Source organism: Vanessa tameamea, chromosome 13 (assembly GCF_037043105.1).
Source record: "Vanessa tameamea isolate UH-Manoa-2023 chromosome 13, ilVanTame1 primary haplotype, whole genome shotgun sequence".
Lineage (NCBI taxonomy): Eukaryota > Metazoa > Arthropoda > Insecta > Lepidoptera > Nymphalidae > Vanessa > Vanessa tameamea.
The window spans coordinates 9,726,711-9,743,234 of NC_087321.1; the positions used below are offsets into that span (position 1 = coordinate 9,726,711).

At 32.0% G+C, this 16,524-nt stretch overlaps 1 protein-coding gene across 1 annotated transcript; it reads right to left on the reverse strand.

Annotated features, from left to right (window-relative positions):
* Positions 1-201: 201 nt before the first annotated feature.
* Positions 202-13,096, reverse strand: LOC113403462 (G-protein coupled receptor Mth2-like). Its single transcript, XM_026644019.2, has 8 exons — positions 12,580-13,096; positions 5,295-5,457; positions 4,444-4,623; positions 3,749-3,827; positions 2,599-2,786; positions 1,705-1,873; positions 777-959; positions 202-354 (listed from the first exon to the last, which is right to left on the reverse strand). Exons 1-8 carry the CDS (start codon positions 12,991-12,993, stop codon positions 207-209), a joined length of 1,524 nt encoding a protein of 507 aa, XP_026499804.2. The 5' UTR covers positions 12,994-13,096; the 3' UTR covers positions 202-206.
* Between the last annotated feature and the right edge of the window lie 3,428 nt (positions 13,097-16,524).

Sequence of the window (16,524 nt, forward strand, 5' to 3'; positions counted from 1 at the left end):
GTTTCCTTGAGCTTTTCCGTCATCACCGAGGATGATGAATTTTGAACATTAGCATTAATTTTTCAGTGGTGCTTCTTAAGTTTGATCAATCTTTGGTTAGGAATCGCGTGTCATTGCCTCTGGGCCATCACGACGCATTATGAGTTAAAAATATTACTAATTACAATCTAATGTTCTAACTTAATTCTAATAGTAACTTAGTTCTATTAGTTTTTGGTTTCCGTTCGACCATTGGGGCCCATAGGATGATTGGAGACTTGTAGTGGAATGTCCTGACTTAGATTAGATTCCAGCGTGCTGCAGCTAGTATTGCTCTTGCTGAGTCTCGGCTTAGCACTGACAAATCCGTAATACCTGCAAATCAGTGGTTTAATGTAAATAATCAACTCTATGCACGAAATTATGTAATGTCTTAGAAATTACATTTTGGCTGATAACAAGATTTCTATATAGAAATAACACGATACAACAATGTAGATATATATCTATCTATGTGTGAAATCATCAAGTTGTCATATCGTATAACGGTCCATTTTCACTAACTAAACTGTTGCTTTTCAAATTGTTCTTTATTCAGGGTTGCCAACAACTTAGTGCAAAAATGGCGGCAAATTTTGGGACACCTTTATATCTATAAATGTTCGCTGCTTCTTTTTAACGCACATCACTCATAACATATATTAATAAATATTTTGATATTAAATTTGTGCCTACATAATCAGCGTGTTTCAGAGATGTATGTTTTTTTAAGTAGAAGTTTAATATTTAACGATTACCTGTTCTGAAGCTTTCTGTAAATTTTCCTTTTACATACAAAAATGAGAAATATCGATATACCGATCAGGAGATTGTATGCGTCGGTCAATTTCCATATGTTCAGTTCTGGTGTTTTAAAACTTACAATCTCGAGTAGCCAGTTGATACCCATTATTACGGATAGTTTAAGATACACCATAAGCCTGTAACAAATAAAACAATTAAATAAATAAAGTGAGCGACTGTTATTAGAAATAAATGTGACAAGAAAAAGACGTGCCTTAGGATTGAATAAGGTAACTCAAAGGGGCTACTTGATCGTATTGGATATGAGCGGGACGGACAAATATTGAGAGAAAAATTTAGGGGGTCGTGGTTTCGGTAACCAGCAATCTCATTTGTAAGTTCCTTAACCGCGGTACACTGTATTATTTTTGTGGAGCCGTTGTGATATATAATCGTAGGTAAATATACAGGGGATATGTGTTTGTATATGAGTTTATAAAGAATAATCTGTTGTTAAGTACAAAAAAAGTTTTTTTTTTATATAATCTGCGTGCCATGAGAATGAAATTGACAAAGTATCAGTCTTTATAGATCGGCGAAGATTTCCTAGTCAAAAATAATTGTTTTTTTTTTTTTTTTGCGATAATTGCACTCTAAGCCATGACATAGGTATTGTGATTACGTACATTTTTGATGATTTTACTACACTCTACAGTTTAGTTCACGTAACTTATATCGAATAAAAAAGTAAATAAGTGATTGAAATTTGCTGTATTTTTTCAAAGTGTATCAAAGAAATACAGCATCGAAGTTATGTCTTTTGTCAATATAGGGCATATTAATGTATGTCAACGATGCAGGATTATTATTAACAAACCAAATAATAATATTTTATACAGCAGTACGAAGTCAGAACCGGCAGCTAGTATTATAACAAATTACCTATTCCTCTGTGAGCGGTGAGCAGCGGGACTGCCAGCGGCTGCGGACTCCAGCACGGAGGTGCCACGGCTCAATCTCCAAATATTGAACGCAGTCATTAGGAAAAACATCCAATTGCATATTATCAATATCAGCATCGGAACATACAGGTATAATAGTTTTTGACCACCTAAATAATAAGAAACGATTATGTTAATACACACTTAGATACACACTAGTAATATTTAAGAAACATTTTGTTTATTACTCTGGTTATAAAACGTAGACAAGGCAAGACAGATGGAGTGTGCGGAAGTTTATAGTGAAGCAACAAAAGCGAATACAAAATAATAGTGAATGCAAATTCCCAGTGGAATGTTAAGTAATTAACAATTTTTTAATACAATTCAAGCACTTTCCGCGCGCTTCATCATCTGCCTTATGTTTTATAGTCTGAGTAAAAGTTTTATTTAAATAGTAAATTGTATAAAAAGAACTCATGTCATTTGGCTTTATTACTTTAATTTTATTTACATTTCTGTACAGCACATTGTTTTTCTTGTTTTAAAATAAAAAAAGTGAACCTTAATTTTTTTTAAAAACACTTAATATAATTCAACAACAATTTCAATTGGAAAAATATGTAAGTATGTATGTCTCCGGTATTATTAATATAATTATTGTCTTTGAATAATTTAAAATTATAAATATAGAATTACATTATTCAGTTTTGAAAATATGTAAGAAATCGAACAGAACATTTAAGAAATATAATAATTGTTAAGACTACGGTCATTGACTCAATTTAAATGTTCATACTTTACACTGTAATCTTAAGAGGTTTTCTGAATGTCCACTTAAATTAACAAAGTCAAATGTGTTTGATTTGAGGGTACAAGTGTATACATAACCCACCTTCCAAAAAGCATCCTTGTAGTGGTATCTGGGGTGTAACAAACCAAGGCATATCACTTAGATCAGTGTTGTTAATTACGACTAAACCAATCGCCATCAACATTGGGATACCCCAAGCATAGATACAGTAAACCCCAAATTTGAACTTCTCTCCCCGTCTGTGTATTGGCCTAGCTTTGGCATATCCCCTGAAATTATTTAAATGTAAACGATTATTAATAAAATATATACTAAACTAATTAAGTAATGAACGAGAAATTGCTTATTTTTTTTTAATTTTACGTTAAGTTAGAAGTGGTAAAATGTTTTTATTAAATGACTTCTGTTTTTCACTTTTAAGAAGTGGCATAATGTTAATACATTTTTTATGGATATAAGAAGGTCATACCATTTATTATCCTGTAAATTGATTTAAATGACTACAGTAAGGTCATTACTTTAATATGGATTTTGTATATTTTAATGAAATAAACTGCAGTGACACTTTCAGAAAGGTAATCAATATATAAAATAAAAGAAACGAAATTTAGCGGCATCAGAGGTGTTGATGACGAGTGCCATGTTTTTTTTAACTTGTTTATAATTTTTTGTCTACTGTTTAATCTCTTCTTATAAAAAAATATTTACCGTATTTTTTCTTAATAAATTATTATATTTAAATCATACTTTTTAGTAATCATTTTAATAAGGCATCATGCCATTTACTCGTATGTTGTATAATACTTATAAAATTTATGTTTTCCTTTGATATAAATTGATATAGATAGGGTGTCAAATAATAGTGGCCAATAGTTAGCCAATAAGGTATACACACATACTAGTAAAGTAGTATGACGTTTAACGAGTGTCAAACGTAGTTGTCACGCACACCAAGATAATAGTTAAGTTGGCCTGTTTCTTTTAGTTCTTTTGTGGTGCGACACGCCATCTTGATAGATAAATAATCTAAGTTGTTTTCATTGATATTATTATTTGATAAGAATAGATACATATATATTATTTTATAGTGCACTGCACTCAAAGCTCTAATTATGCCTGTAAAATTACTTTACTTTAATGTATTCAAAAGTCATTTTATATAGCGATGTGACATTCTAAGTTTCGTTATATGTCAAGATTTAGTAGGAAGTGGTCGGTAATTTTTTCTTACCGAAAAGTCCACCATATATCAAATGACATCACATTCATCCAGCAGAAAGTCGACAAGAAGAAGAAATACGTTACAGCAGCTGAAATTATATTGTCTCATTAGTATCACATATAGAACGTGTTCTAAAAATATGCACAAGGAAAATGCATAAACAGCAAGTAAAACAATTAGCATGATTAACGCAGCAGACATTAATCATACTCATGAACAAAAATAGTGTTTCTAGACCACACTAATAACTGTTAAACCTAAACGTTCACTCCTATAGTCCGTTCCACGAGTCGAACTCCTAGGGCAGAAAATACTCACACCTCATTGGCAGATACACGGCTAGAGATATCCTTAGAAATTATTTGGCTAATGATGGTCACACGCATTAACTTTTCAGAATACAATGCAAATATCTTTTGGGAGCTCGTTTCATTGAATGGACTATAAATAAGTTATGGCAACAGTAAAAGGTTCGTGAACTATTCCACGACGTTCTTACGTTCAAAATCAAAATATACTTATTCAAGTACTTTTTCAAGAAATTTTGAATCGTCATTTAAGAAAATTATGTTCATTGTAAAACTAGCAACCGTTCGGAGTGAACTGGCAAAAAACTCTTTTCACTGATATTTTTTTTATATCATTGAGAAAAATATATGTGAAATTGGTATTAATGAACTCAGTTGAACATTCTTAAAACTTACTTAAATCAAGGCATTTATTATCCAAATAAGTTCCTAACTGTAGAGATGCTAATGACAGGAAGGCACACATTAGGCTAAAAACGTAGGCCATTAGTACCAATCCTGCGAGGTTCCGCAGCTCCGGTATGATTGTGTAGACCAACAGGACGAGGAATAGAAACACTGATGATATCAAAAGCGCTGTAATAGAAATATTCAACATTAAAAAGTTGATCAGTAGGCAGGCGAATTCGCTTGATGCATATTCAATTTATTGAGCAAATTGGGACTCATAGAATCCAAAATGTACGATGTAAAACGTCGTCTATATCAAAACGAGTCTCGTGGTGAGTGGTCGGCGTGCTTTAATTTAATTTGTTTACTGGACGTTAGCCGGCATTGCTTATGAATCTGTTTAACGCTCGGTGTTTAGTAGGGTATTGTGATTTGTGATGTGATGTGATTATTTCACAGAAAATTTGTCTCACGATACGTACACACTATGTTCTGTCCGAAGATAGATTATAATCCTATTTTAGATAATTAAAAAATAATACAAATTAACAGTAAGGTTCAATAAAATACAAGGAGTTTATGAAAATTTTACAAATTTTTCCAAAGTTATTTGCTTTATACGATATTGTATATGTACCCGTATATTAGTCTTTTCTACAAACTTTTTTCGTCAAATTTAAAATTATATGTATGTTTCTTGACGTTGAAGTGATAGTGAAAAAAAAACATTTCAAGATATATAATATCCCTTGCCGTCCACTGCTGACAAGAGGGATAGTAAATTTGACGCCCAGACAATTGAAAATGTTGCTTTTCAGTATAACAATTATATAAATTATATGATACAGTTTACTTACCAGAAGTGAAATAATTGTTGCTCTTTGGGATATAGACGTTGCGAAGTATAGACCAGTATTTAACAGTGGCAGTGGTATTACTGACTTCGTAGTCTATGCAAAAGAAGTCTACTTCATACCATTTCGTATATGAATTTGGTAGCGTGTAATAAAGTATTCCGCTCTGAAAATAAATAACATCCTTTTAAATTCCTCACTAAAAAACAGTTGGTTTGTTGTTGACAAGGCTGGTTCAACGTAACCTTTAGAATGATGGGTGCAATGACGATTGATACGATCTTTATCTAAATATGGCAATCTACACTAAGCAAGCTCTTACGGTAGTAAATCAAAATAATATATGTTTGTACGCGCATTTGATTGTCTTATCAATGTCGTAATACGAAGTTCTAAGCAGAAGCGGTCAAAAAATGACCTATATGACCTATATGACCTTCTCTTTCAGACCACGCCTGATGCTAATTACAAATGTTCTGTAGCGAACTAATTTCTCTTACAGTCCTTTCCAAATAGAGCAATATTGAAAGGCCTACAATTTTAAATTCTTATATTATGCGTTCAAAGATTTACGTTATGCGGAACAGAACTTTAGTAAATTTTACGATCGCTTTTTCTCAGATATTGGGAATTTTTAGATACTTGCCTAATCAAGAACTTTTGTCTGAGCTATTTTAAATAAAGCATATAACCTACCGTTTCGGTAAATGAAATCCAAAATAAACTTGTATAAATATTAGCACGCGTGGGATCGATGGGGACTTTTCGCCATTTAATTATAATGGTATCTTTAAGGTCATGTTTAAATTTTTAGGTTTTTGAGAATTTATGCAAGTATTTTTTTTTTATGGCATTGGTTGGCGGACGAGCTTATGGGCCACCTGATGGTAAGTGGTCACCACCGCCCATAGACAAAGGCGCTGTAAGAAATATTAACCATTCCTTACATCACCTATGCGCCACCAACCTTGGGAACTAAGATGTTATGTCCCTTGTGCCTGTGATTACACTGGCTCACTCACCCTTCTAACCGGAACACAACAATACAGTGTACTGTTATTTGGCGGTAGAATATCTGATGAGTGGGTGGTACCTACCCAGACGGGCTTGCACAAAGCCCTACCACCAAGTATTTTCAAATTAGCCCGAAAAGTATGGGTACTACATTTCAGGCTAATTTGATAAAACTTTGAATGTGATCTACTGATCAGTAGAAATGGGCGTTTAAACGGTAAGCATTTAATACAACAGTGTTATTTAAAATAAGCACTAAAGCTCGTTAGTTTTTTTAAGCACTTATCGTTATTTGCTTAAAGTTACAATTAAAACGTTCATTTTAAAATTGAGTACGCATTTTTATAGGTTAGGGACTATTTCGAGTTCTCGTTTGTAATAAACCTACCAAGTTAAAAATGTCTCGGTGTCATATGTAATATAAAAGATACTCAAATTAGTCGACTTTCATAATTTATCCGCAATATTATCTACTCATTTGCTTTTTAAATTTAACTTTACATCGCTATTTCTAGTCCAGTGAATAAAGACAAAATAAAGACCGAACTTCGGAAAAATTAGGGGAAAGCTGGAGTTTTGGATGAACCTTCCTTTTGTGGTTCTAAACAAAATCCCAAAAGTCCCCATTGATCCATGTGCCGTACTGTCCAGTAAACACCTGTGTCAACCTAAACGTGAGTGTGCCGTTTCAGCCAGCGACTCAAGTACGTGGCGGATCGTCTTTACTGTCGCCAGGCCTGCTTATGGGGATCCCGAGACCTACTCCCATTTGTGAATCAGAACTTGTTGGGCTAGAGCTCTGATTCGCCCCTCCTCTGCTAGTCCGCAGAACCTGGAATATTGATTGGTCCGTTTTCCTATCTATAACGATTACTCATCTCGTTCAACCAGACGACCTTTCTATCGTACAGACATGCATTTGTTAATATAAGTATTTTGCGTTCATTCGTTCGTTCGATCGTTCGTTGAAAACGGTATAATATACTAAGATGACTAATTATTATTGGAGTAAACAACCTCAATCTATCTGCAGTCATTGTTTATTTTAGAAATTATTTTAACTAGTGATAAGTAATGTTATATAAATATGTAAATAAAACCGAACCCTGTAATTAACGAATAAGATGATTTATATTAAAACCTGCAAGAGCACTGAATAATGTCATAGTATATGTAAATACTGATATATAGTTACAGGTTTTATGTAAACGCTCGTTTAAAAGTACAGAGGTGGTACTTCAATCTAAGCAGTCTTCATTAATCTACGTAATTGTTCTATCGCAAAACAACAATAGATAATTTTGATAATCTGTACAATCTCAATTGGTTAAGTATAATGTATGTGTGGGAGACAAACACACACAATAATAAAACCAACAAAGATTACCATAGTATATACATTCTTTACAAAATGTATCAACCATTTTGTGTGTGTAAATTGAATTTGAGCATGCATTACATACATACGTACATTAGCAGCCTGTAAATTTCCCACTGCTGGGCTAAGGCCTCCTCTCCCTTTGAGGAGAAGGTTTGGAGCATATTCCACCACGCTGCTCCAATGCGGGTTGGTGGAATACGTATGTGGCAGAATTTCGTTTAAATTAAACACATGCAGGTTTCCTCACGATGTTTTCCTTCACCGCCGAGCACGAGATGAATTATGAAAATTCAGTGGTGCCTGCCTGGGTTTGAACTCGAAATCATCGGTTAAGATGCACGCGTTCTAACCACTGGGCCATCTCGGCTCTTTTGCATTATTTTTATTCAATAAAAAATCATTACACTTACTTATTGTCAAACTAAACACTATCACCAGTTCGGAAAACAAATTACCCTGATCTGAGAAGAATCAAGAAAAAGAAAAAAAAAAGGTTTTTTTTTGTTAATTTTGTTAACATATACTAAATATCACAAAGAAACAATTGCCTCCTGCAATATTCAGGATGCAATCGTTTCATATGCATAAATATATTTCTTATATGAAAATGTTTGCCTGTATAATTTATTTCATTACCTTTAACTTACCGGGACTAAAATTATTCTAAATAACAACAAAAATTACATGTAGTTTATTATCTATTTTTAATAGGAAAAAATTATAAATTGTATGTAGATAAAAAAATGTTTTACTTTGCAATTCACGTCATTTTCGGAGATACGATTGTATAAAAACGCATACAAATTTATCGAAGTCCCAGATAGCTCAGTGGTTAGAATGTATTAACATGAACTGAAGATTGTGTATACACCCTTATAGCATGTAATCTAAATGAATATTTTCGAAAACATTACAGATTTAAAACGCAGGGGCATAGCGGTTTATATTGTCTAATGACAAAAAAGCTGTGAACGTTCGATATATGTTTATATTCTGTAGTATATTTAGTATCGGCAGTGCACCCGTGCGAAGCCGGTGCGGGTCGCTAGTATGCTATAAACCTACTCACGAATGTCTTATGTCTCAGCAACGGTAAATTTATAATATAATAAATATTTTCTAGGAATTACTAGGAAATAATAATTCCCGTTGTATTGTTCACGACATTTTTACCTCACATCTCAATAATACATTTAATATAATAACGTATTGAACTTTTCCTCGTTTTATCAATATGCCACATACTGCGAAACTCAGGACAAACTTTTAATTATTCCTGTTACATATTATTGCCGGAAGTATTAATGACGGCATAAAATATAATCAAAATATAAACGACAAAATAAAAGAGAAACGTAAAAATATCTGCTAATGGTATTTCAATATTTTATTATTAACTGGGCCGTTCAATAGCGAAGACAATCGGGTTATTAGAATAATTATATTGTAAGATGTCAAAGGAGTTCAGCTAACAACCACGGACCTCTTTTGTTTTTCCTACTCTTTACGTTGCCATGGTTACGATGTTTTTATCTGTCAGTGTGACATACGTGGTGATTTGTAAATGTCTGTTATAACATAATTAGATAATTTGAATGATTCCTCTCGTGTGTTGAAAGATGCTACTAATGATATATTCGACGTCCAAACCTAATTCGACTAGACTTATTTCCCTTTTTAAAAAATAATACTTTTTTCTAAAATCCTTTATTTTCGCCGATAATTATGCTAATTCAAAAGTGAAAGGCTTTTTTTCTTAATTGCATGATTTTATTACTATAATAAATATATTATTAATAATTACTGTTGTAAAAAATAAACTGAACCAAGATTACCGTTAATATTTACTATATCAGTGTACTTAAAGTAAGTTAGCCTGTAATTATTTGACTGCTGGGCTAGGGCCTCCTTTTTTGGAGATGGTATTTGAGCTTAAACCTTAATAATAAATCTAGGAACACAATAAAAATCAAAACGAACATATTTAGTTAGCATATTGATTTAGCATACAAAAAATGTGTTAAATATAACCATACTATTTAGCTTATGGAGATATGGACTGTATGGTATACAATGTCGATAAATACTATTTATTATAAGTTCCAAATAAACATTCATTACATTAATGCTGATAAATTCAACTTTATCTAACGTTTATTGTGTTAATTATATAGTATTATAGTTTAAGTCACACAAGTAATTAAGACATCGATATGAATTAAAGCTAATTCTGTTTATCGTCTATCTAAATTCAAATGAACTATGAAACTGTAGTCATTGTTGCCATGCTAAATTAATACCAGTCGTCGCGACTTCGCTCGCGTTTTAGGGCTTGGTCGTCAGGTATAACGAATAAAAACGTATTCTATGTATATAGTTCAAGCTTGCTTCATAAGAAATCACATCAATTTCAGTTCAGTGGTTTGGCCGTGAAAGAGCAACAGACACACATACAGACAGACAGAGTTACTTCGCGTTTATCATAAACTTCAGAATTTTAAATATATTTTTATTATGAAGTTATTTATAGTTATAATTTAACTTTAAAATAAAGGTGAAATCGCGGCGTGTTAGACAGAGAGCATGCATCGATTTTCAAAGAGATATCGACTGTCTCTTTCGTCCACATTGTACGTTTGTTAATTGACTAAAAAACAATGTCTGAGATTGATTTATTAAAAAGTAGCGGTTAGTTTTTTATAATTTTAAAGCGGACAAGCAAAATGGTCACTTAATCATAAGTGGTCACCACGGCATTAGAAATACCACCATGGAAATGAAGATGTTACGTACCATGTGCCTGTAGTTACACTAGCTCACTCACCCTTAAACCAACTTATAACGCCAAATTTTCGACTTTCGCAAAGTCAATAAATCCATCCCGGAACAAGGTATTCGTTTCGATAATAAAATTCCGCATATATTTTTAAGTTCACCGATTCATAAATTCAATTTATTTTTTAAAATAACATCAATAAATAAAGGATATTATTCAACAAAAGATTATATAGATGATAAAAAAGCGTGGAACGAATACTTGTTGACTTTCAGGCAGGACATCTAGGTACTATCTATTTTATTAATATTATTTATTATATAAATTTATTTTTGTTTAACTGGCATAACTTTGTACTTTAAAGGTTAGAAAAGAGTAACTACTACTTCTTGCCGGTGCTTCTCGTTAGAATCTATATTCCGCACCGGTGAAAATTATACGTTTAGTAAAATTCTGTAAAATGGCTATTTAAAAGTGCTTTTAAAAGCCTATCTGAATAAAGTATTTTTTGATTGTGATTTTTCTTTGAATTGATGAAGGATTGTTACATATATGTACAATGCTACAAACGTATGCCGCAAATTTTATTCAAATTAATTTCATAAGACATACAAATTTATTGGTAAGTCATATATTAACCTAATATTCCGTCCCAAATAAATACGGGTAAACTTCATTTAAGTTTACCTTCTCAATTCACGCACATGGAGTTGAACTTTCCAAAAATTCTCAGTGAGCATCTATGTCGCAAAACAACTTAATATGCTAAATTTTAGTTCTTTGAGTTTAACCGACTGACGATCAATATAATATAAATTTGATACATTCTACTATCGGTATTCTTGAGATAAATATCTCGAATATAATTACTGGAATCGAATCAATAAATTAATTATAACATATTAAATAAAAAATACTAATTTTGCCCGTGGCATCTTCCACTACCGAGGGAGCACATATAAGGTTAGGATGCCTGCCCTTTGCTGTACCTCTAACAATTAAAATTATACGAAATTATAATTATAATGATTATGGTTGAGTATTTAAGACGTAAAAGCGTTACAAACAAACTTACTTTAATATTCATAATATTAGTTAGGATTGTCACTTATTGCTTACGTCAAATATTTTTTTTCAATTAATCATCCCACTTAGGTCTGACATCAGACTTCGTCGATCATGATTGCGTCACTCCATCTCAGACAAATTCATCACAAATAATTAAGTTACTTAATTTTGTAAACTTGGTTCAGTTTTTTAAAAATAAATATTTTTAAGACACGATTAGTTAAAAAATGCTGTCTTTTTCTTACGGATTCTAAATCTATGGATAGAAGAGAGATATCTCTTTTTAACTAGAGCCACTTTATAAGGAAGACAATTAATACTAAGAGTTGCATTTTAAAATGCTTAGGAAGGATGATACTACTGTAAGAAGTAACGATTAAATGAAGGCAGAGAAAAGTTTTAGCTATATTACTTATATTCGTTTCATCGGGTAGGGTTTACATTAAAATTGCGATCATGATTATTAAATTGCAATTAGATCATAGGGGCTGATCAAATTACTCATCTGGGTTAAGTCCTTTCTTTTTGCAGAAGGCTTGGCGCTTATGGCTCATTCAGTACTGTGTAAAATTATGGAAAATACCTACAAATCGATAAGAATTATCGAATTCGCTTCTATTGATGCTGAAACGAGTTGTGTGAGAAAATAAAATATATTTTTTTCAATTAAAAAAGCGTTTAGTTATTCGAATTAAAAGGAGAACGAGCAGCTCGTGATGAGTCGTCATTTATTCTCATATTATATTAAAAGCAATAGGCATATTTACGAAAATGCGTTTATTTGTAAGTCTCTTGTGATTCCCACTGAGTTTATAGTGAGTCACTCGACTTTTATACCAAAACACATTATCATAAAACATTTAAAAGACCCAAGATTGTCATTGAAATCAGCCAAACACTATTGAATTTTTAATGCCTAATTGATAATAAACCATGTCGTGTTTAGCAGAGGAAAACATTGTGAGGAAACTTGCATGTGTCAGATAAAACATTGTCTCATTTGTATCCAAACCACTGGCTTCACTAGGCCAACAAAATCAGTTACCTACCTCAGTCATATATGTGGAGATGTTGAGATCCATCAAAACATACGCAACGTCAGCAAAAGTTTGATTTTCGAAACTTTCATCATTAACTTTTTCATAAAACATCCCAGGCTCCAGTAGGAATATATCACGCAATGACTTGTCGATTTTTTTAAAATGATCGTAGTCTTCGTAAACCGACACATTCGAGAAGTCCAAATTCATGTCGAAACTTTCACAGCTGTATGTATCGATGGAAAAGTACTCGTTTTTCGGACAGCACTTTCTGATGCACTTTCTTGCGGAACAAACTGTTTCAACGTCATCGTCGTCACCGAGTTCTATACTGGCCGAGCTACTAAATGATATATTTTCGTAATCAATCGCGACAATAGTTGACAAAAATAAAAGAACGGTTAATATTGTCGGCTGTACCATTATAACGTCTTGTTTATAACATTAATGAAGAAATAATAAATTAACCTCTATTTATGATCCTACGGGCCTAAATCATTGTTTGCGGTCGGGCGACGTATTGTTTTGTGTACACAATTAATGATATTAAGAATTATAGGAAATATAGTTCAATACGAGTATATCAGCTTTTGTTCCTTTGTATTAATTAAATTGTTTTCTTGTACAAATATTTTATATGTTAATCCTCATTTATAAATAACTTTTAGGGTATCTAGAACTCTTTTATATTATGGTGTTTTTTTTTGTATCTTTATTATAAATATTAGATATTTGAGGTACCCAAATATTTTAATAAATATATTTGCCATTAAGTTCAAAATCAAACGTATTTCATGAAATTGGATTAATTTTATACCATAAAAATGCATGATAAAAATGAAAGTTTACTCCATAATATTTTTTAAAGGATAAAATTAAACCAAATATTATTAAACAATTAGTGTCGTGACAAACGGTCCCTCTTTTTGAGTAAGTATGCGTTTTTTACAAAATCGTATAATATCTCCAAAAATAATGTGAATTGCAAAATACACCCATAGTTTTTTTACATAAATTGACCAATTTTAATAAAAAATATTTTCTTAAAAGGTATTACTAGATATGTTAATATTTAATGCATGAATAACTTAAAACTGCGTCTATAATTACCGTGAGTTATACAATTTTTATGGCGATGATTTCACATTATAAAACATCAATAATTTTATAGCATCCAGGATGATCACTAGGCTTATAAAATTGATTTGACCTACCTCAGTCATATATGTATTGATATTGATGTTTGTTAAAACACGTGCCAACTCGGAAAAGGTTTTATTTTTAAAACTTTCATTATTTATTTCTTCATAAAACATCCCAGGCACCAGTAGGAATATATCACGTAATGTCTTGGCAATTTTTTTAAAGTGATCGTAGTCGTCGTAAATCGGTACATTCGAGAAGTCCAAATTCATATCGAAACGTTTACAGCCGTATGTATAGGTGGAAAAGTACTCGTTAATCGGACAGCACTTTCTGATGCACTTTCTTGCAGAACAAACTGTTTCAACGTCATCGTCGTCACCGAGTTCTACACTCGCCGGGCTACTGTAATGTATTTTCGAAATCAATCGCGACAACACTTGACAAAAATAATACAACGGTTAATATTTTCGGCTGTATCATTATTACGTGTTGTTGATATTATTACATAAATATAATAAATCCTACGTTAAGTGTTATACTTGCGAGCCTAAATTAATTTTGAGTCATGTAAAGTATAATAATAAATATAATAAATAAATATAATAAATATTGGACAACATCACATACATTACTCTGATCCCAATATAAGTAGCTAAAGCACTTGTGTTATGGAGAATCAGAAGTAACGACGGTACCACATACACCCAGACCCAAGACAATATAGAAAACTAATGAACTTTTTCTACATCGACTCGGCCGGGAATCGAACCCGGGACCTCGTACCCATGAAAACCGGTGTACACACTACTCAACCACGGAGGTCGTCAAAGTATAATGTATCAATTTGTCTCTGAAATGTTTATGTGGTATATATGCCACAATAAATTTTTCCTCGAGTCGATAATTTGGATGGATAATGGAAAAAAAATATTTATTTTTTCATTTATATTATTAATGGATTGGACACTTACAACTTTCGAGAAGTTAAATATAGTAACCTATATGTATATAGGAAACTATATACGATTACAACGAAACAAAGGAAATACGTAAGTCCTGATAACGATACAGTATTATGAATATTATATAATAGACTAAGCTGTTTTTATTTAGGTGACTTCTTAACTTTTTGAATTAATTAATAATTATGTTTCGGACGGTGTTTCCAATTCAAATTTCGAATTATCTCGAGGTCATCTAAAGTTATCTAGAGGTTAATTACAACCAGCTGAAATTTGAGGAATTGGCGCCGAGTGTTAAACCTAAGTTATGCAAATACTTCTAGAACTGCAAGTTTATTATTTGAGCTAACTTCCTCAATACCATTTCGAACTGAAGTTTTGATGATACATTTTACCATTACATGAAATTTTTTCGTCGCATACTTTTTAAAAACTCTTTTGTTCAATGAAATCAAAAATCAAAAAATGGATTGTTCTAACAGAACAATCCATTTGCGATTCGGTCGAAGTGGGATCGGAATATATTTGGGATTGTATCATAATCAATATATGTAAATAATTCGAATTGGTCCTTACTTGAAATCTAGTGTTTTTTGTGAGCAATAGTCGAAGTTGGATCTGAATAGAATCGGGTAGAAGCATATCATAGCCATTGTATGTTAGTTGAATCACCTACACAGCTTTTGTTAAAATTTATCACGTATGCAGTCGAACTGTTCCTGAATCCCCACAACGGTTAACCTGAAATAATAGACATGGATTTCGAGGATCCATTTTGGTAATTTATATTTATATTATTTTTAACAGTAAATTATTATTAATGTAATAAAATAATTTATGAAGAAATTTCAACAACAAAAGGAGATGAAGAGATTTCTTAAAACTAACTCTTCATATTTATTGATTATTCTTTGTATCTCTTTGCTCTTTGCATGATGGAAACAGAACCTGACAGCAATACCCCAATTTAAATCTATACTAATATTATATAGAGCTAATCTCGGGAACAAATTCACTGTAATTCTCCTCTTTTTTTTAACTATTTGAAAGCTAAAATCTTCCTCAACGGGAATAATTTATAGTTACATCATATAATTTTCTTAATCAATTAAATGCACCCGTGCGAAGTCGGGGCGGGTCTCTAGGTAGTTGTAAAATCACTGTTGATAAGGTATCAAATTATTTGATCTAGTGACATGAAAACGGGTCAAGTCTGTTTATCTGCATATAAAGAACAATTTAGTCGATTAGCAAAAATACGTTTTAAATTCAAAAAAGTAATTTTGAATACAGAAGTTAAAATTATAGGTATGGTCCTATAAAATCTCCTAGAGTATACTTATCTCTCCTATCCTCGTTGTGCCTGCAAAAGTCGCTATGTGTTTTTTTCTTATTTTTAGATTTTTGTTACATCGAAAGCTACATAAATTAAAATAACGATTAAAACGGCATAAGAATCTAAAAATAAGAAAAAATTTGCAGGCGCAACGACGATTATACTTGTCTCTAACTTACTACATCACCTTGTCATAATTACTGAGACATTATTAGTATCATAATAACATCGAAAAAATTAACTGAATTACCACAGTTATCATCATTCGATGATATTGAGGCCTACAATATCCTGTAAACTCGGCGTAAATATTTATTGGAATAATTGCTGACACGCCCACGAATAAGTACTTCAAGCCCTATGCCGGTATTGATCGCTGTTGTTATCTCGTTCACTCAGTATATTTGTCTCAGGTTATCTAAAAGGTTCTAGATGGCTGAGCTCGGATGAATCTAAAAATAGCGTCGAAAGCACTAGTATTGATTGCGAGAATTTTGTACCTGGGGCATA